At 46.0% G+C, this 20,418-nt stretch overlaps 2 protein-coding genes across 5 annotated transcripts in view; one reads left to right on the top strand and one right to left on the bottom strand.

The window, feature by feature from the left end:
- Window positions 1-372: 372 nt before the first annotated feature.
- On the bottom strand, window positions 373-16,584 carry LOC135301436 (collagen alpha-1(I) chain-like). Its single transcript, XM_064421591.1, has 6 exons — window positions 16,483-16,584; window positions 15,177-15,833; window positions 8,468-8,554; window positions 7,144-7,251; window positions 1,464-1,559; window positions 373-1,024 (listed from the first exon to the last, which is right to left on the bottom strand). Exons 1-6 carry the CDS (start codon window positions 16,582-16,584, stop codon window positions 944-946), a joined length of 1,131 nt encoding a protein of 376 aa, XP_064277661.1. The 3' UTR covers window positions 373-943.
- ARHGEF5 (Rho guanine nucleotide exchange factor 5) overlaps window positions 14,640-20,418 on the top strand; it is a 37,196-nt gene continuing 31,417 nt past the window's right edge. For 2 of the 4 annotated variants that reach the window (XM_064420489.1, XM_064420491.1), the window contains exon 1: window positions 14,640-14,936. The gene's annotated coding sequence lies outside the window, so the exon portion shown is untranslated. Of the gene's footprint in view, window positions 14,937-15,715; window positions 15,959-20,418 lie in introns of those variants that run through there. The other 2 variants (XM_064420488.1, XM_064420492.1) reach the window with 1 other exon arrangement.

The raw sequence follows: 20,418 nt of genomic DNA on the forward strand, positions 1-20,418 counted from the left end.
ATGTCTTGCTAAGTACCTCTGAGGACTGGAGCTGCCAGGTTTGTACTACTTTTCTCATCCCTTGGAGCTCTGGTTCCACTTTCTTTTCTTCCAAAAGCCTCATCTCCTCTTCCGTGTGTCCTTGTGGTCACTCCTTCTGAGCTCTGCTTGTGGTGTCAGTGCAGCTCTGTGTGCAGCTGCAGGGGGATGCAGATTGAAATTTCAGTGGCTGAAAAGTAATTTGGTTATTTTTAGCTGGATCAGTTCCTGAGCAATACACAGCTATCCAGAAGTGTGCAAAATGTGTTTATAGTGGTCAAAAACCATGCCTGAGAGACATGCTAAATACCGGCCACTACCAATAGACAGTGATTCTGACACAAAGATGGAAAGTATAGTTAAAAATTTATAGATTTATTCAGAAGCAAAAAAATCTATTTAGTCAATTAAAATCACTTACTGACGTATATGACACGCTCCTTGGTGCCTGACCAACTGCTGCTGTGGGCAGGGAATTGTGGAGATGTTGTTCCATCAAGACTTAGTACCATCCAAAGGCAGAAGTACAGAAAGGATTCACGCAATAGAATGGTTTAGGTTGGAAGGAACCTTTAAAGATCATCTGGTTCCAACCTCCCTATCACCTTCCACTATCCCAGGCTGCTCCAAGCCCCATCCAACCTGGCCTTGAACAGTTCCAGAGATGGGGTAGCCACAGCTTCTCTGGGCAACCTGTGCCAGGGCCTCACCACCCTCACAGGGAAGAATTTCTTCCTCATATCCAACCTAAACTCCTCTCGGTCAGTGTGAAGCCATTGCCCCTTGTCATGTCACTCCAGGCCCTTGTAAATAGTCTCTCTCCATGTTTTCTGCAGGCTCCCTTCAGATGCTGGAAGGCTGCAATGAGGTCAAACAAAACTACTCAGAATCTTTTAGGTTGGAAAGCACTTTTAAGGTCATTAAGTCAAACCACAAACCATCTTACTTTGCATGGTCCATTTGTGTGTTTTCCTTTTTTTATGATGATCATGACTGCAGCAGCACTCTGAAAATGTGGATAAAGCCACCACTTATTTTGGGGTTGTCCTAGGAAATTCTACAAAGCTGTGCAAATACTGATGCTTTTTTTATCTCAGAATTGCATCCAGGGATGACAAGCAGCAATTTATTGTAGGAAATTTTTAAAAGCATTTCAATCTTTCAGGTGATTATACCTACAGGATTTTTACATAAGAAAGAAGAAACACAAGGAAAGGTGTAAGCACGTGTTTTCCATGAATGATGCACATCATCATGGTAACCTCCCTCCTGCACAGTCACCTGAAGTTTCACAACTCTGGTTCAGACTAAATACCAATGACCTGACTCATTCTTCCACTGAATTTCACTGTTAATAATTTTAAAAAGCACATTTAGTGCCATGACTCAGTAGGCGAAGTATCTCCTGCTCCTCCTGGCTGAAGTCTGCGGTGGCCTACACCCACCTCCAGCAAAGGCCCCATGGCTCCATAACCAGGCTCCTGACACTCACTCTTCCATGGATTGATGTCTGAGCTTGCAGGGGAATTTGTCATCAGTACCTGCAAGAAAGAAAGCCCCCCCGCAGTTATGTTATGCTTTAAAATAGCATCCCATGCCTCCCAAAACTGAAGTCATCACAGACACATTGCAAATTCCCAATTTACAAGCTGCTGACTTTTTGGAGGAGGGCATTAGGACAAATAGTGAGTGATCTGTGAGAGGTCACAAAGGAAAGCAAAGGTTTACTAGTACACCTGCATGTACAGCAGTTGACTGGAAATGTTCAGGGAGTTTGGAATTAAAAAAAAAAAACCCTCACATTACAACTACTTTTGTAGCTCTCAGATTAAAATAATGGAAAATAAGATGAGAGACCATGTTATTATCAAATCTTTACTTCCTGGGAGTCCCAAGTGGCCAGCATTACATAAAACTTCTATGAAAAAAGAATGCCATTCCATGAATAACTTGCATGTATTATGTAAAATGTTTACTGAAGACAAATGCCATTCCATGAATAGCTTGGATGCTGTTTACTTTGAATAACAGTGTGTTCATCTACTGTAAAGTAACTTCTGCCCAATGAAATTACTTTTATCTCTCAGTCTATCACCCTTTTCATACATAAAGTTTATGAACACATTTCTACTTTAAAATACAGTTCTCCTAAGAGCCTATACATGAAAAAGGACACAGTGCAGCTCATTAGTTGCTCTTGACAAAGGCTCACTGGGAGGGGAAAGCAAATACAACAAAGAGAATAAAATATCTGTGATGAAGAACCTTTAAACCTGGCCTAGGGCTGGGAGACAACCACAGGAACATGAATTAAAGCTCAAGTCTACGTCTCACTGAGTTAATCTTTACATTAGTGGACCATCCCTTAAGTGAGGTCCCATCTGTGTTTTTTAGCTATATTGAAGGATTGGATTTGTCTCAGCAACTTTAAAAACCTGGATCACTGGATGTAAGAAAAGAGTTAATTATTCCACCACTTTCCACACACAGGCCCTTTTCTGTAAAGCTGCTCTGCACATAGTATCTGCACACAGTACACACACACATATATAAATTCTCTAACAGTATATCCTGGTATTGTATGATATCTAATATAACAACATTGGATAGTGTGTGCAATAAATTAATCTGCCTTTTGCATATACAGTTAGCAAAACTACAGCTATACATATACAAATTTCCTTTTCCTCTAACTGAACCAACAAGCTTTTTAGAGAAACCACCTAATCTGCGTTTCCTGACTGTGTTGTTTCAGATTCTGACTTGCTCACCTTTTTCCCCTTTGGGCTTCTGTCTTCTCTGCTCTTACGACTTCACTGTTTCTATTCCACACATCCCTTTCAGAAGACAAACTGCAAAATCACAGGAGTGAAACTGCTGATTTTTTGAAATCACAGTTCTCAGAGAACGATATATTATCAGCCTATCCTTGTCCTGAGCAAAGATTAACTGAGTATTAAAAAAATGGTAAAATATTATCAGTAATAACAAACTGAGAATAGATCATCAAACAAAATAAGGAAAGCCCATTTTTTAAATACTGAAGCAGCCTTTCTAGGGCATGATTCACCTCTTCCTAAGGTAGACACATAAAACAGGTCAGATGAATCACTACCTAACTGTCCATTTCTCCCAAGAATTTTCAAAATCAAAGACAGTTCAGAAGCTCTCTTTGATTTTAATACATATTTTCAGATTTGGGGATTAATTTCATGGTGTAGTTTTGACAGGCTTGGGGATAGTTTTTTTCCTCTAGTTTTTGAAGGAAATACAGCTTTTTTTTTATCCCACTGTCAGCTGCCCATTAGGAACCAACTGTCTTATTTCAATCCAATACAAGCATGTAGAGGAATCAGAGATGAGCAGGTTCCTATATCCAGGGATCAATGTTCCTATAGCCAGAGATCAGTGGCCAGGTGCAGCAGAGAATTCTTACTGACATCCCCATGGGAGGATCAGCAGGGAGAACCTGCCTTGTCCATGGTCTTAGGCGTTTTAAGTGGTATCTTGTCCAGGCAGTAGGGATAAAATACCTGCTTTGGGGTCACTGAATCTGTTGGGAACATGGAAATGATATAAGGATAATCTGGGGGAGAAGGGTGCTGGGAAGAGAGTGAAATAGATGACAGCAGAATGTGTCAATTTTAGAATAAATTAGACTATTGGTAATAACTAGCTCTCTAGATACTGTTTGTGCTCTTTAGACTGGAAGGATTTGGTGTCATAACACTGCATGTGACCATGATTTCCCTGAATAGGTGATACAAGGAGGCTACATAACTCCAACTGATCCTGGAAGCTGGTGCTCCTAAAATGAAGGAGATGATTTACACCTATTCTTTGGCAGCCCTTCCTCCTCAGGAGCTCCTGAAATGCTCATACTCCTTAGAAGATGGGAACCTCTTCTCCCTAGGAGAGTCTCTAAAGCAGATTACCAAAAATCAATCAGAAATTAATTAACTTCTCCTATGAGGACAGGCCTAGAGTTGGGGTTGTTCAGCCTGGAGAAGGCTCCAGGGAGACCTTATGTGGCCTTTCAATATGCAGAGGAAGCAAGATGGAGACAGTTGACAAGGGCCTGCAGTGACAGGATGAAGGGGAATGGCTTCACACTGACAGAGGGTAGGTTTAGATTAAGTATGAGGAAGAAATTCTTCCCTGTGAGGGTGGTGAGGCCCTGGCACAGAAGCTGTGGCTGCCCCATCTCTGGAACTGTTCAAAGCCAGGTTGGATGGGGCTCTGAGCAACCTGGCATAGTGGAAGGTGTCCATGGCAGGAGGTTGGAATGAGATGAGCCTTTAATGCCCCTTCCAACCCAAACCATTCTCTGATGCTGTAATCTGGGAGCCTCTGAGGAGAGAGCTGGTGACATTCCCAAACCTGGGAATTGAGGACAAAGCCCCGAAGCCCCACAGGGACTCTGGTTTCCTGGCAGGACTGGGATGCGCAAGGAGCGAGCTGCACGTACCGGTTCCTGTGCTCGGCAGGGCCTGGGGGCCTGGCACCTGCTCCCAGCACCTGGCCCAGCAGGGCCCCTACACCCACTCAGGAATCCTGGCCAGCCCCACCGCGGGAAGCCACTGGGAACAGGGAAGGGGGTGCAGCAGAACACGGCCGGGGAGAAGCAAAAGCCATTGCTGGCACAGGACAGGCAACAGCAAACAGCCAGGCTGGTGCGGGCTGGGTGTGGGAACACATCTGCAGCGATAAGAGATTTGCAAAACAACCTTTGGGAAGAAAGCAGGCAACTGGGTTTATTGAGTCTAGAGGAGAAGGCTGGAAATAGGGCAAGACATGACAGTGCAGTTGCAGTACACGAGAGGTTGCTGTTAAGGGAGGCAGTGATTACACTGCTGGAAGGACAGAGATAAGATCTAACCAACTTAATTTCCAGGAAAGAAGACAAGAGAAAAGAGCAAGAGTAGATGTTGCAAAAACTTTCTCTGTGTAAGCCAGAGATGGAAAATATTATCTGGGAGGTTGTGAAACCCCCTGCACCAGAAGTTAACCAGACATCAACATGCTCTCTCAGTAGAGGATGGACTGCCAAGAGCTATTCCCCAAGCTAGCCTTTGGAAAGCGAAAGTCCATCTACCCTTTTCAAAAATAAACTAAAAACCACCCATGCATGTCACATGGATCATTAAACATATGGGTGATGAGTAAAAAGTTTTGCATTTGGATAACAAAGCTACCATAGATCTACAAATCCTGATTTCAATGCAGGCATTCAAATTCAAAACACTATTTGGATAGAAAACTTTGATCTTTCCTCTCAAAGAAACCTGCAGTTGTTGAGCAGGTAAATACTGCCAAGACCTTTCAGTGCTATTTCTGTCCCATGGCACCTCCTTCCTGCAACCAACCTTTCACTTTGTTATATCCTGCTCCCATGTAGAGAAGCAGCAGCCACTTTATATTCTGCGGAGCACTTTTACTCCTGTTGAAATGTCTGTGGCCTGGGCCAGTCTCACAGCAAGATCACAAAGTCATCTCTCCACCATTTGGTGATATAGGGCCATAAGATACCTCAGGCACTGCAAGAAAACCCAGACCATATGGTTCTTTTGGGATCCACTGCAGAGTATACTCCCAAGACAGAGAGGCATTCTGACCTTCCCAGTCCATCAGGAGTAGTTACGGCCACCAGGACATCTTATTGTAATGGAGTACCTAAAGGACATAGAATTAGGGTTCTTTTCAGTTGATGAATGGGTATCTAAGCCGAAACAATCTAGGCAGATTCCTGTAGGGCATATATGTGGAAAGGGTTTTGATGGGAATTCTGACCTGACTCAGAATCAGCTGGCTGACCCCGGAGAAAAGCCTGATCTGTTTATTCCCAGTGAGAAGAGCTGGAACCAGGATTCACCCCGTCCTCACTCAGCATCAGTGAAAGCATCTCAGCAGGAAACAAGCCCCTGAAAGAAATGTGCACACTGTGAGATCTTCCAGGAAGGCATTCCAGCACCAGAGGCTGGATAAAGGCACAGATATTCAAGCCACTGTGGGGAATCCTGCAGTGAGTATGAGGCACAACCCCCAAATGACAGAGAACAATGTGACAATGCTCCAGGACACAGAGGTAGCAGGGGTTGGATGTGAGCACCCTACTAAGGTGATGGGCCTCATATGGTTTTTTTGAGAATCACTAACAAGAGAGGGGGAGGTCCTAGGAATGGAAGGTCTACCATCTACTTATGGTACCTTTTAAATAACCTTTTGGTCTTTGTTTCTTTATTCTCTGATTCCTTGGGGACTTCAAATCTTGTGTCTCAGGAGGTGTGAAAATGTCAGAAGAGAAAGAGTGACAATTCATGTTGACCGCAGGACAAGAATGTGGCCTCTACCACAGCCACTTTACACCCTGAGCCTCCACAGTAATGCAGCAAGTTTTTTGCTGAGGTAGAAACCCCACTCTTTTTATAGGGTCATTCTGCTTTTATGTTTTATTTGTAGGATTATTCTTGTGCTGTTCTTAACTAAATGCAAAGAAAACGAAAAATATCACACAGTGTGAATCACAAAAAAGGCTCTTTTTATGTTTTAAGGACAAAAGTTCAATTCATTAAAAACGTGCCTTTGCTCATAGGAAACAATCCTGCTTCAGTCTGCCCTTCCAACAACAGCATCAGAACTCCAAACAATGCCTCCCCACCCTATGAGCAAGATTGTATTTTTGTGCAAGCTCACATCCATCATTATAATCCCTCCTATGGAAAGGTTACTTTTCTGAGAACTGAGGGGAGTGAGGGGCACAGGGAATCCTCTCTCAGTATACAATAGGCCAACATCATGGAGGTGATTCAGGAATATGTGCTCATTTTTCTATTATGAGATTTATTATCTAATTATAGGACTCATGTTATGTAAGTTTAGAGCCTCCAGGAAAGCCACCATGGGTGGCTAAAATCCCAGAGATTTTATTTTTTAAAAAAGGTGAAACTACAATAAAATGGTGGATGTTTCTTCAACATTCTGACAAAAAGCCTTAAGCCAGTGCCCAAAACAAAAACTACCTGAGGGAGAAAAAGGGAAGTTGCTCTCTAAACCTGCTGGTGTGACAACCAATATAGAGGAGCAGGCACAACAAACAGAATGGTGTTTGGGCTCACGTTCTCTCACCTGGATGCAGCCAGGAATCAGCATCAGGAACAGCTTCCCATGAGGGGGCACTCCACTATCACACATCCAGGCTTGGAGATCTCCACCTCCAGGACTTGTACAAAGACACTGAACAGAGAGGGAAGCACATTTCAGCTTTGTTTATCCTCCTCTGCAAAAAGAATTACTGTGTTTATCCTGTTAAAAGCTACACTACGATGTGTAATTCTGTCCACCAAGAGAACCAGAACAAAAAATCCCAAACACAAATCTGGAATGCAGGGAGAATTTGGGATTTCTGAACTTTTAAGGGCTTGATTTCACAGTTACTGAAGGGGACCTTAAAACAAACTAATTGCTTCTGTGTGCATTTTTTTAATGAGTAGGGGATCCTCTTTATTAGCAAATGGGACCGAGTAATTTGTGGGCTGGATTTTGTGTCTAGCCAACAAGAGGAAGGGAAGGGCTGGCCTGAGTCATTGCTACTGACCGACACCACAAGCAACAACACTGAAATGGACATGATCATAGGAGGACCTCAGCTAGGAAGAAGCGACTTCCTTGCACCATGGTTTCTGAGAGCAGAGGGATGGGCAGGATGGGGTTGGGGCAGAGGCAGCTGTTCTGAGCATGGGGCAAAGCTGCTCAGTGTCATCCTCCCACCTGGCTGCACTCACTCAGGTGCTGCAGCTGCCTGCATAGGGAAAAGCCTGCACACGTGCAGCTCCTACACAGCCACATCTCTCTTTTTGGCAAGCCCCTTGAAGGCAGAATGCTGCTTTCATTTCTGCTCTCCATGCTTAGTTTTGTAGAGGTCCCAACTATTTTAGCATGTCTGGACTAGAATAAGAGTACCTGCAGTAGTGTGACTTTGTCCATATTCTGCCTTTCCCTTACAGTAATTTATTTCTAGAGTTCATAGCTGGAGCAGAAAGCCTGAAGAAATGACCACAGGGTAAGTGGCCTACCTGAATGTGAAAGAAACAGAGAAGCAAAATGAAGTGTTCTAGATGTTCTGGTAATGAGTGGGTTGGTTTGTTCAGAATCATTTCTACAGAAGCCCCTGAGTGTCACCCCCCCAGCCCAACTGAAGTAATTGCCATCAACACCCATATATAAAAGTACAGAGGAAGACTGATTAAGTTCTTGCTTTAGCATTTCCAAATGGAGTAGAAGTATTTTGAGAGTCCCAGTAATGTTCTCCAGGACTTCTCAAAGGGGAAAAGCAGACAATGCTCATTATCCTGGATCCTCTCTATTTAGGCTTTTTCTCACAGCTAAGGAAGGAAAGGAAACATCAGTGTATGAGGTGCAGGTAAGGCTGAGACCCCACTTCAGCAATTACCTGCACAGGGATGTGAAAGGTATCATGGGCTGGGCAACAATTTACTGCAGCATGAGGGCTCGGCTTCAGATTTGCACAAGGATTTAGCTGCAACAGAAGAATCACAGAAGGATTTAGGGAAAAATCCAGCTTTTTGTGGAGTTCAGAATCCCACAACACGGAAATGGAAAGCACCGCAAGAAACCAAGGGCTGCCTCCCAAAGGCTCCCTGGGAGCTGCAACTGGGGATTTCGGTCTGGGAAAGGCACCTCCCAGGAACAAGCAGCTTGGGGTATCCTTTGCATGGAGCATCTCAGGGAAGTAAAAAAGGTAAGTCCAAAGATTTCCTTAAAATTGTAACTGAACTTGGAATTGCCTATATTGACTGCTGTAAAGGAATGGCTGTTTGGAAATGTTTGCATAACCAGTTCTCATTAAGATTTCCCAAAATTTGTGTGTGGTATTTCTGGATATATCAATGTTGTGATCTTGGATTACCAAAGATTAAAACTTTGGATGATGGGGAAAAGTCAAAGCCCACTAAAAGTTTTCCTGTCTTCCTCTTTGTCTGACTACTCATTCCCCCAGTACATATTTTTTTTCTCCATAATGTCTTTCTGCCCTTTTGGAGGCATCTCAATAGTATGAAGCACTGGGGTTTTTCAACCTGCTTTTATTTTTTTGGATCCTTGTTTACAGGTATTGCCTTGTGTTTCCTGGGTATCTTTTGTGAATCTTCCTCAGGTAGGCCATGGATCTCCTGATATGTGTGGACTCCAGGCCAGAAATTACTGCAATAATTTTGTTCAGTAAAATACACTGCTGACATTCAGTGTAAAGCACTAAAAATACCCTCATTAATGTTCTTGCTCATAAACTACCCTTTCCCTGAACTATGTATTTTCAAAAAAAAAAAACTTTAAATTCAAGTTTGTGTTATTTACCTGGACACTTCCATATAAATCTCTGTATAATAATCAGGTGGGAACAGGGCTTCAAAAGCCATATATTCGACAGGAAGAAAAGAATGTGATGTTATACTGCATTACATATATCAAATGCAATTTTTGCAAGTTTGGCTGAGAGAAATCCTTCTAAATATGTAAGAGCTTACTACTGTCCCACTGAGAATTCCATTAATGAGTTGCCAAATGCTACTGGTGAGCAGGAAACAGGTTGTTTTAACCACAGTATGTATCCCTAAAGGCTGGTAACTGCTTCAGAGATTATAACCCCTTTAGCATAGCTCCTTTTCCCCCCCCAGTATTTATTCAAAGGAGCTTCTTGCTTGTGAAAGGAATCCATATTTTATTAATCCCAAATAAAAGGATTTTAATGGAATTGGACTAACTTTTAAGCTATTTCCTTCTGTCTTTTGAAAAATAATACATAAGCAAACAGATGTGAAGTTTTGAGTCATGTTTTGCTGCAGTTGTTCATGTGAGATTTTGAGCAAGATTGTGGAGATTTCTTTCTTCAGTTTGTAGCTATGCTTTGAGTGGTACTTTGTCTTCCCTTCTGCCCAGCTGATGTTTTTTACATCCTTGGCAAGAATGAAGTAACATCTGAGGCGATCTTGCCTACTTTTGCTGTTTGAGACTGGCCATCCCTACCCTCAATTCCATCCAAATCAGGGAAGGTCAACAAAACCAACATTTGCATGTGTGCAGCCCACACCGTTCTGAAGCTATGGCATGAGCAGTCAATTTCTTTGATATCAGTCTGGACTGCAGCTGTAAACTGAGCTGGGAAGGCGCATCAGCCTCCCCCAGGCCAACATCCACAAGTTCAGAACCACCTCATCCCTTTTAGAACAGGCAGGGGCTTATAATCAAGTGAACTGTTGGGCAATGTCAGGCTACAGGATGTGTGCAAATAAAAACATCCTTTTATCACCTTTCATGGCTGACAGGCAGGGACTCTCCAGACCATTCCTTACTCTCATGCCCCTAAGAGTAGCCTTTGTCTAAAGACAGTCTGCTGCCTTGTCCATTTGTTTAAATTTTCCTAGCTGACCCTGTTAAAAAAGGGGAATTTAGCTTTGTAGGACAATGGCCTGACATGCACATCAGCCCAGGCACTGCAATTACTTTGGAAAAAATTTGTACGACATATGAAACGGGCCATTCACACGTAATCTATCCAATGTACACCTTCCCTGTAACTGGTACAAAATTCATCATGACTAAAAACTATGCCTTTGTGGTTCATCTGCAGGTATCCATTTGTACAAACAATTCTTACTGCTTTTTGCATGGAAAAAAAACCCCAAACCCAAAAACAAACAAACAAACAAAAAAAAAAAAAAACAAACAAAAAAAACCCCACAAAAAACCCACCAAAAAAACCAAACCAAACAAAAAACCCCCAAAAAACAACAAAAAAAAAAAACCCACACACAAAAAAAAACACAAAAAACCCCAATACCCCAAAAAAACAAAAACAAAAAAAAAAAAAAAAAAAAAACCACAAAAAAAAACCAAAAAAAAAAACCCAAAAACCAACAAAATCCAAATCTGGGTGAAGTTGAATATAATTTTGGTGGATTATTTTGCTCCTGGTTTTACTCCATAAGAGCAGACACAGCATTGTATCTAGGTCACTTGTTGGCTGCAGGCTATTCAGAATTCCCAGGAGAGAACACTTGAGAAGGAAATGGGGGAAGCCCATTTTGGTCTGTTCTTGTCTTTGGATGTTCATGTTCTTTGACAATATGGGTTTTGTCTCAGAGCTATTGTTATTAACCCAGGTTATGGCAGCAATGTAGATTTATAATTAGTTTCACACAGAAAAGCATTTCTATCCATATCACCCAAGAGAATTTCCTAGTTCTGTATTTTCCTAAACTTTTCTGTCAGAGCTGCCTGGACATCTCCTTGAAAAAATTTCAGGAAACATCCCAGAAATCAGTATTTGTCTGTGTAAAGCCCATAGTTTCTTGAACACCTGGGATAAATGATTCCTCTTCCCAGACAACAGCAGCAGTTCACCCTTGTAAATACATCCACAACTGGCACTGAAGTGGATTCTCAGACTAACACAGACCCAAGCTCACTCCCACAAATGAAGAATTTCCTGTAAACAAACCAATAAACAAAAGCTAAAAATAGTCCTCCTCCCTAGCTGCTGTCATGTGGGGAAATCAGAGCACGAGATACATCTCAATCTGAAGCAGGGAAGATCCAACCCATATCGCAGGGATGGTTTGCACACTTAAAACAACCTAACACCCCACTGCTTCTTTCTACCCTACCAGGCTGAATCCAAAGGTATGGCTGTAGGGATAAAGAACCTTTGTCAATGATATAGCTGCATTCAAGATTTTTTTTTTTAAAAAACCCTATTGTGTAACTGTGACACTTTTTCCTCTTAATTCAGCACCTGCTGTAGCTCAAGAAGGTGCTGGTACCCACAAAAGCAGACAGAGCACGGTGCTACCAAAGCTGAGCTGAGGCCAGGGGAGAATCTGCACTTCTCTCAGCCTGCTGCAGTGAAAATGCAGTGCTGGAGGCCGTAAACAAGAGGCAGGAAAGGAGATGACTGGATTTCAGAAGGGCTGGTACCACTGGATGTTCATAGCGAGCCTTGGAGGAAATGAAGGAAACGGCCAGGACTGACTCACCGGGGATGGGTGTTTTACTTGCTGCTTGTGTAAACTTACTGTGCTGCAGTTTCCAAGATCTCTGTTCTGCTCCCTTCCATTATTACCAAGGTTTTTCACGCCAGATGCATAGGTTTGCATCTGCTTGGAGTAAGGTACAGCTGCTGAACATACCTAGGGGAGCAAACTGGCTTTCCAAGGAGGGCTCAAGCAGATGATTTTAGTTTTAAGAAGACGTTTAAACAACTCTCCTCCTCTGCAGTACTTGTAGCATGTCAGCAGCTGAACAAAGTTACTGTTCTGTCCTGCTGCCTGCCTGGATTTTGGAATGCCCCGCTGTGTGCTCTGCATGTAGAACTAAACCCAGAATAGTGTCTGGGCAAAGCAGAGAGGATGTGACAGCACAGGACTTGAGCGGGACAGGATGTTTACGAGGAGGATGTCGGAGTGGGAGGTTAATGTCCCAACTGCCCCTCAGCCCGACATAACACCAGGCACTGCAGGAAGCAGGAGCACTTCAGGGTACAGGGCCCTGCTCTTGGTGCTGCTGGGCCTCTTTGCAGGGAAGGGACATACCAGGGATACATATATATATGTATGTGTATACACACCAAGGAGGTATGTCCTTGAAGGGAAGGGGGCATACTCAACTGCTGCAGCCCAGAGTTTTGTGGGCTAAGAGACAGTGCAGCCCAATCCACATGGGATACTCACAGCATGGGACAAGCCCTCTCCTGCTCACACTCTGCTGGGTTCCAGATGTGTTCAGGCACTCAAACTCTGTGCAGCAGGCAGAGAAAGCAAGGTACCTCAAGACATGATGCACAAAATCAAACAGAAAACTGCCTCTGCAGCTGCTGGAGGTGCCAAGGACAGGGGAAAGCCCACCTCAGACAGTAAGTTGGCCTTTTCTGGGTAGAAGAGAAGCAGTTTTCCAGTCAGGATGACCAACTCCAACTTGCTGCCAGTTCCTAGGAACTTAGAAAATGCAGTGGGAAGATGCACTAGCTATTTATATAATCTCCCAGAGGTCTGACACCAAACCAAGAGAGACATGATCCAGAGTCAGCTCCTGGGAATTTGAAGCATCCCTTTCCTTCCATCTGACTGTAAATGCAGTGATGTGGAATGGGAATCTCAGCTGCAGGAGCTGATCCACTCTGCTGAAAAAAGGCACCCACACAAACGAATGAAAGGAGGAATCAGAAGGCAGCAGCAGGCAGAGGATGATTCTGTGGCTGGCTGGGGAGAGTTCTCAGTGTGCCACTTCTGAGGGGAGTTTCCCTGCCTGGGAGACTCCACACAGGTCTCACAGGCAAGGGAGGGTTCAGGATTGCCTAGGTGTGGGCTGCAGGGCTTCTCTGGTGGTTGAGTCAAACTTCTTCTTTCTATTGAAATCTTCAGAGCACATCCTGGAGGATACAAACCTGTAAGCCTCAAGAAATTATTAGGAGAAAAAAGCAGACTTAGCAAGGAGACAACTCTGGATATCAATTTGAAGAGACGGAATATATAATATAGGTGATGCCTTCCTCAGCCACCTGTCTAAGATAATTCTTTGCACACTTTGTGAGTTTGGTGAGCAAAGCCCTATGGAATACACCATGGCAAAGTGCATCCTCACATAAATCCTGTATCCCTTTAAGCACCTGTATACCTACAAGAGACAGAAAGCCCAGGAACTGTGTCTGTGGTCTCAGCTTCTTAATGCGGCCTACAGAGTTTTTCAACCAATGGCATGGTTAATTTCTTCTGAATTCAGGTGTTTCATTAATTTACATTTATTTGATGATCTTGGATGTAATCCTGCCTGGGATCCTGTAATCCTGTAAAGCCAACACTTTTCCTTGAACACCCAGCTGCCTGCTGGGAGGAAGCACAAAGGGCTCATACATGTGAAGTTAAGGAGTGGGAAAACAAGAGACTTTTATAATAAAGGAAGGTTAAAAATAAAAAGCATCTCTGAGTCTTAAGCTGGTCCAGAGACCTAGGCTGGTGGGTCAGCTGCACTCCAGGGGCAAAGCAAACAAGTGCTGTGTCCAAACCTGAGAGGGACACAGTTATTGCAGAATCACAGGAAGTCTGAAACTGAAAAAGACCAACAAGGATCATCCAGCCCAATGCCTGGCCCTGCACCAGACACCCCAACAATCCCACCCCGTGCTCAAGAGCATTGTCCAAATGCTCCTGGAGCTCTGTCAGGCTGGGTTCTGTGACCACTGCCTGGAGGAGCCTGTTCAGTTCCCAACCACCCTCTGGGTGAAGAACATTTCCTAAAATCCACCCTAACCCTCCCCTGACGCAGTTCCAGCTGTTCCCTGGGTCCTGTCCCTGGTCACACAGAGCAGAGATCAGGGCCAGCTCCTCCTCCTTGCGAGGATGCTGCAGAGCTGCTGTGAGCTCTGCCCTCAGTCTGCTCCAGGCTGAACAAACCAAGCGACTTCAGCCGCTCGCCGTACGCCTTTCCCTCCAGGACCTTCACCCATATTCTTACTACTGAATTAAAAAAAAAAAAAAAAAAAAAAAAAAGAAAAAAAGAAAAAAAAAAAAAGAAAAAAGGAAAATACCTTCCGCTCGGACGTGTCAGGGCCTGTGGCCGGCCGGGGCCAGGAGCAGGAGCGCGGCCAGAGCCGCCGTGTCCGCCGCGGCCCCTCGGCCGCCCTGCCCTGCCCTGCCCCGCCGCGGTGCCGTCGGAGCGCGGCCGCCGGCCCCGCACGCCAATCAGGGCGGCCCGCCTGCCTTCCTGTAGGTGTGCCCGGCTCACCTGGAGCCGCGCTCGGCACTCATGACATACCTGCGGCCCCGCGCAGGGCGGCGGCGAGGCGGCGGCCGAGGGGCGCCGGGGGGGGTCACCGCTGGCCCCGGCCCCGCGATGTGAGCCCAGCGCAGGTAAGGGCGGCCGCCGGGGGCGGCGTTGCCGTGTTCCCGGGATCGCCGCTGCCGTATTCCCGGGAGAGGCGCGGGCCTGGCGCCGGATCCCCGCGGAGCCCGGGCCGGGACGGACGGAGGGGCGGCTGCCCCGCGGGGCCGGGGCGGGGGCGACGGGCGGCTCCGGGAGCGCGGGGCGGGCGGGGCGGGGGGGGACGGGACCAGGGGGAGAAGGAAGGGGAGGGAGGGCGGCCGACCCACCATTTTAGGACCCGAGGGGGACGGGAGGAGGGATCTCCGGGGAAGGCGAGCGTCGCTCCTCCCGCGGCGGGCCCGGTGCGAGTGCGCGGTGCGGACGCCAGCGGGGCGCGGAGCCCCTCGGGGTCCCGGGCGCCGTGGGAGCTCCGGTACCCCCGAGGGCACGGCGAAGGGGGTCTCCGATCCGCCCGGCCTGGGGCCGCCCCGGGGGCCGCGTCCTTGGCCGGGGGCCGCATCCTTGGCGGGGGCTCCGCGCCCCGACGGCAGCGCCCGTCCCGCCCGCCGCCCCCCGCTCCCCCGCCCGCTGCCGGCAGCAGGGAGGGCCCGGAGCGCAGGCCCGGTCCCAGGCTCGGCTGCCAAGCAGCAGCAGGAGCCTCTTCCCGCAGAAATGGTGCCTCCCACGCAAGAGCGAGATCCCACGGTGTTCGCCGGGTTTTCAGCTCCCGCCGGGAGCTGCGGACCGGGAGTCGCGGGGGTGCTGTGCTTGAACTCTGGACACCTCCTTGTTTTCCTCCTTGCCTCGTGACTTTTATGGCCTGTCACGGAGGGAAGGCAGAGGAACGAAAGGCGAGATCCTTGCCTGCTGCTCGCTTCCTGCCTCCTTCCCGCAGCCCCGGCCACCGCAGCAGCTCCGATGGCAGCCCCAGCGCCCCAGCCAGCCTGCCAGGGGGGGATTCAGAGCTCCCACGGCTCTCACCTGACCCATCGTCCTCCCAGCACCCGCGTTTGTCGTTGCTTGATGCTTCGTTTATTCCCAGATATTGGCTAAGACTGCATCAAACCTGGTAGGAATTATGGGGTCAGAGATCTGAGCTCAGCTCATCGGTGTTGACTTGTTGCAGACTTTGCCAGGGTGCTGCTGGATATGGATTCCTATGTTGGCTTCTTCTGGAGCTGGGTGCCTGTTCCTCCTGGATCAAGCCACATGTGTAATGTGCTGTTGGAAGTTTTGTGACCTGATTCCCTGGTGTTTTGGAGTTTCTCATAACCTAAATGACTTTGAGATGGCTTGGATAAGGGCAGAGTACTTTTAAAAGGTTGCACCAGAGGGAGGTGGCTTGGTTTGGAGGAATAATGTATGGGTGACCCAGATTTCAGAACTGCATCTGAATTGGGTGAGGAGGAGGCATCCATAATCAGACTTGAAGTTATAACAAATCTGAGTTCTGCTTAGTTTTTGTTAATGTTATGAAGAGCTCATCAGGCTTCTGTGTAGAACCTTGTTTTGCCACGTTGTGGTTGAGGGTGGCATTTGTCTTGTCCTGCCTGTACAGCAGCCTCGTGGTCCGTAAGTCTCATTGGGGTATACGGTCCAGTTGATTGTGACAGCAGGCAACTGGGCTTGAGCTTGATGCTCCTGCTCTCTGAAATAGTCGGACACAAATAGTTCCTCTGAGAACTTCGTGTGCATCCTGGTAGATTTTGACTGTAAGTCTGTTCTGCAGGCCTTTTTTTTTTTTTTTTTTATTCTGCTAATTTTAGATGGATGTTCTTGTGCTTGTTCTGTTGAATCTTATCCTTTTTTATGGTACGCTTATTCCATGTGCTTTCTAGCAGTAAAGAGCCAAATTATGCTGTAGTTTTTGATGATTTTTTATTTCCTTTTTTTCTTTTTAATGTAATCTACTTTCAAGTCTTGTCTAAAATGGGCTGTTTTATTTAATTAGTTTGTATTCATATTACATTCACTCTCCATAGTTATCCCAGGCAAAATTTAAGGAACAGCCCGCAAGGGATTTCCAGTTCTTAATTGGAATCACATTTTTTTCCAAAGATGTTTGATTCTAAGTGTTTACTGTGCTTTCTGTCATCTGGTATCTTTCCAGTTGATGTTGTTTGCTTAGTTACTGTTTGGCTAAATTACCCACTGCTAGTTTATTTCAGTAGTCATGCCTCAGAAGTTTTGCAATTCCTTTCCGCTTTGCAACTCCTCACTGAGCTCCTGTTGAATCTTTTAATGAAGTACTCAGAAGTGACTTCAGTGCAAATGCAGTTGTGCTCTATTGTTTTGACAATTGGGCTCTACATAGAGGTTATTTCCTTCTTTCCTGAGGTAATCACACAGTTGATTATCAGCCAGCTGGGGACAGATACCTTCACCTGACCCCTGGCAAGTATTTATGTTCCCAGCTGGTTATCACCGCATCGAATCCAAAATTCTCCTAGAAAAGTACCCAGTCTTGATTTCAAGGTATCAAGCGATAGGCTGCACTGGTTCCCTGGGTAAATTATTCCAATGGGTGATTACCCTCACTAATTTCTTATCTCCATCTGTCCGACCTGGCTCCTAACCACAAAGTCTTGCTACAAGTTTTCATGCCAGGTTGACATGAAAGCCTGTTGCTGCCAGGATGACACATTCCAGATAAAAGATGGTCTGTTTTACTGCAAGCCCATGGCTGTTAGCTATGCTGAGCCCTTCCTTCTGGGAAGAGGGCAGCCATAGAGCTGGAGTCTGGTGATCAGCATGGTTTAGAGCAGTGATGGAAGGTGCTTGGCCTGGTGTCTTTGTGCAGGCAGGGCTTCCTGGGAACTTAAGTAACTCGTGTTGCTTGGAGCTGGGCTTCACATAATGAGCAGCCCAGCAGCACAACAGGCTGCTGCTGAAGGAATGATCCAGTTCTCATCCAGTCCTGACTGCCAGCTCCTGCTGCTTCCCTGGGATCAGCTCTGGTGACCAAGTAGCCTCAGATCAGTCCAGTCACTGCTCCAATTGAATATTAACCCCCCTCCCTAAAGAAAAAAAGTATAGAAGTTGGATTAGCCTGTATTGTGTCCAGAGAGATTGCTGAAGAAGTGTAGCATGACACTGGGCATGAGAAATGTGGTGAGGGACCACCTCTTCCAACAGCAGGATTAGATGCCAGAGGGAATCACACATTTAGTTCCTACATTTCCGTGCTTGGATAAACAGGCTGTGGTTGCACAAATCCTCTCAGCTGGCACTGCTGTTGAAAGAAGCCGTCGTGCCTGCCTGTTGTCAGCTCTGCTGGTTCTCTGCTGTGGTTTGTTGTGAGACCACACATGCACCTCTACCACCAGGAGAGAAAGGGCAGAGGATGGAACTCCTTTTGGCAAGATGAAGAGTTGGTGAAACTAGGAGTTGTCACAAGCACGCCTTACCTTTAAATCTTCGTAGAAGGCAGTGTATATTTTTGCCTTCCCTCTGCAGCTGATGTGAGAGCAGCTGCCCTGATTTACTCAGTAGTGGAGATTAACTTTGTTGCATGGCTTGGGAGAACTGGGTTTAGCCGGGACTGGGTTTAGGTCAGATGCTTTTATGTTTTTGGTCAAGAAGCGTGTGTTGAAATTTGTTGTGTGGAAAAGACCATTTAGTGTAAGAAGAAGGTCTGAGCCTTGGCTGTGACACACTGCTACCTGTGAAGGGTTCAGTGGTGCAGAAAAGTTCTAAGTTAATTCATTCATGTGTTCTAGATGTGAATTCTCAGTGCTGAGCAAGGTGGGGTGCCCTTTTGGGAAGGCTTCATTAATCCTGTATTTTCCATTGACTCCAGCTTTCTTGCCCTTTGAGTAGAATTGGTTTGCTGAGACAAAATCCATTCCCCATCTGTTCTTAGACACCATTCCTTCAAGTCCCATGCAGAACACTGCAGGATGAGGAACAGAGCCTATGGTGGGGACTTGTTTTGACCTCATGTTTGGGGGGTTGGGTTAAAAGCGAGATGAAGTCAAAGAAGAAATTCCCATGACTTTAGTACAAGTTCAATGTAAGGTCAGGGGGAGGGCTATTGGTTTTTATAGTGGGAAAAATTTAGAAGAGGGAAGGTGATTACCATGATATGTGTACAAATGTACATAGATAGACACACATATGTAAATGTATACAAAATAGAGGGTGTTCTGATGCTAGGAGAGGTTGAGGAGGAGTGGCTGAAGAAACTGTAATTGGATAGCAGACAAGGAGGGAACTGAGGTGGGAGGAAGCACAGGAACCTGCTGCTGGGAGAATACTGCGTTAAAGCAGAGATGGCCATAAATTCCCTTCCTGAAAACATATCCTTTTTGCAGTGTCACAGAGAAGTGTGTGACATTTGGACACCAAACCACCTTCTTGTGATCTCAGATTGAACACCCAGCTGCATGCAGGGGCTCAGTGTGCGAGAGTGACTGCCCACAGTCTTGCTGGTGCTCAGAGTCATTAAGCACTGGGGTTCCTAATGCTGATCCTACACAGAAATTCCCAAATCTCCACCAGGGCCAGGCTGGGGTGGTGCCCAGTGGGATCTAAGAGCTGGGTGGTCCCCTCCATGGGCAGAGCTTTGCACTGGTGAGCAGACCCAGCCTTGCACAGGGTGTGACTGGAGGAGGTGAGGGGAGGGAGAGCTCCTACTTCATCAACGAATCCAGCAGTAGAGTTTATGAATCCAAAATACACCCCTCTGGAGGCAGGGGAGGGGATTAGGATCCTGGTCATGTTAGGGCATGATTTGTTCAGGTTGCAGAAGCCCAGGGATAATCCGGGGACACGTTCACATCTGCCACAAAGTGGCTGCCATAGCTACACTTGCATATTCCCTTGATAATAGAAATAGGTGCACAAAGTAATGTTAAGCTAACACAAAGGCCACTGTTGGGAGGAGTAGAAGAAGATGCTTTGCCCGTGATCTTGCTGGGCAGCTGCAAAAAATCAGTATGTGTAAGCTATATGGTATGTGTGCTTTACACTCACCTTTACAGGTGTAATGATCAAAAATGTCTACACAGATTGTTTGAATAGCTTAAATCTTACTTGGGCCCTTAAATCTTCACTACAGATTGCTGTCTATGGTAAGGGGCTCGTGGAAACTTGGAAAGAATGGATGGGAAGATTATAGTTTTCAAAGGAAAAAGATGTCATACCAGTGCCTAGCAAAGCTCTGATGCTGTAGCATCAGATGTCTTTAGTGGGTCTGGGCTCCAGGCTAAATCCTTGGATTAAGGCTGAGTTTAGATGCAGAAGTTTTGCTGTAAGTATTCCATAGTGCAGGCATCCAAGGATAACTCTAGACTATGAAATGTAATCCATCTGCAACATTTGAGTCACTCTTCTTTCTGAGGTGTTCCAAGATCACAGTCTGGTTTTACAGGTGAGGGCTGCCAAGCTGCTGGTGAAGTTGTGAAGGTGCAGTGTGTCTATTTCCATTCTGTTGCTGGATTTAGGGAAGAAAGGGTGTTCTGAGTATGCTGCCAGCTCTTCCGGACAGGAACAGTGCACAGTATTTAGAGCAGTGAGGATTCAGTCCTG

Source organism: Passer domesticus, chromosome 5 (assembly GCF_036417665.1).
Source record: "Passer domesticus isolate bPasDom1 chromosome 5, bPasDom1.hap1, whole genome shotgun sequence".
In the NCBI taxonomy this organism is placed as follows: Eukaryota; Metazoa; Chordata; class Aves; order Passeriformes; family Passeridae; genus Passer; species Passer domesticus.

Excerpts from the sequence above, each read along its gene's own strand:
- LOC135301436 (XM_064421591.1), bottom strand. The coding sequence starts at position 16,584 with ATGCACACGAAGTTCTCAGAGGAACTATTTGTGTCCGACTATTTCAGA. Across the intron at positions 15,834-16,482 it reads CTGTCACAATCAACTGGACC|GCTGGCTGGGGCGCTGGGGC; the intron begins GTATACCCCAAT and ends CCCCCCTGGCAG. Across the intron at positions 1,560-7,143 it reads TGATTCCTGGCTGCATCCAG|GTACTGATGACAAATTCCCC; the intron begins GTGAGAGAACGT and ends TCTTTCTTGCAG.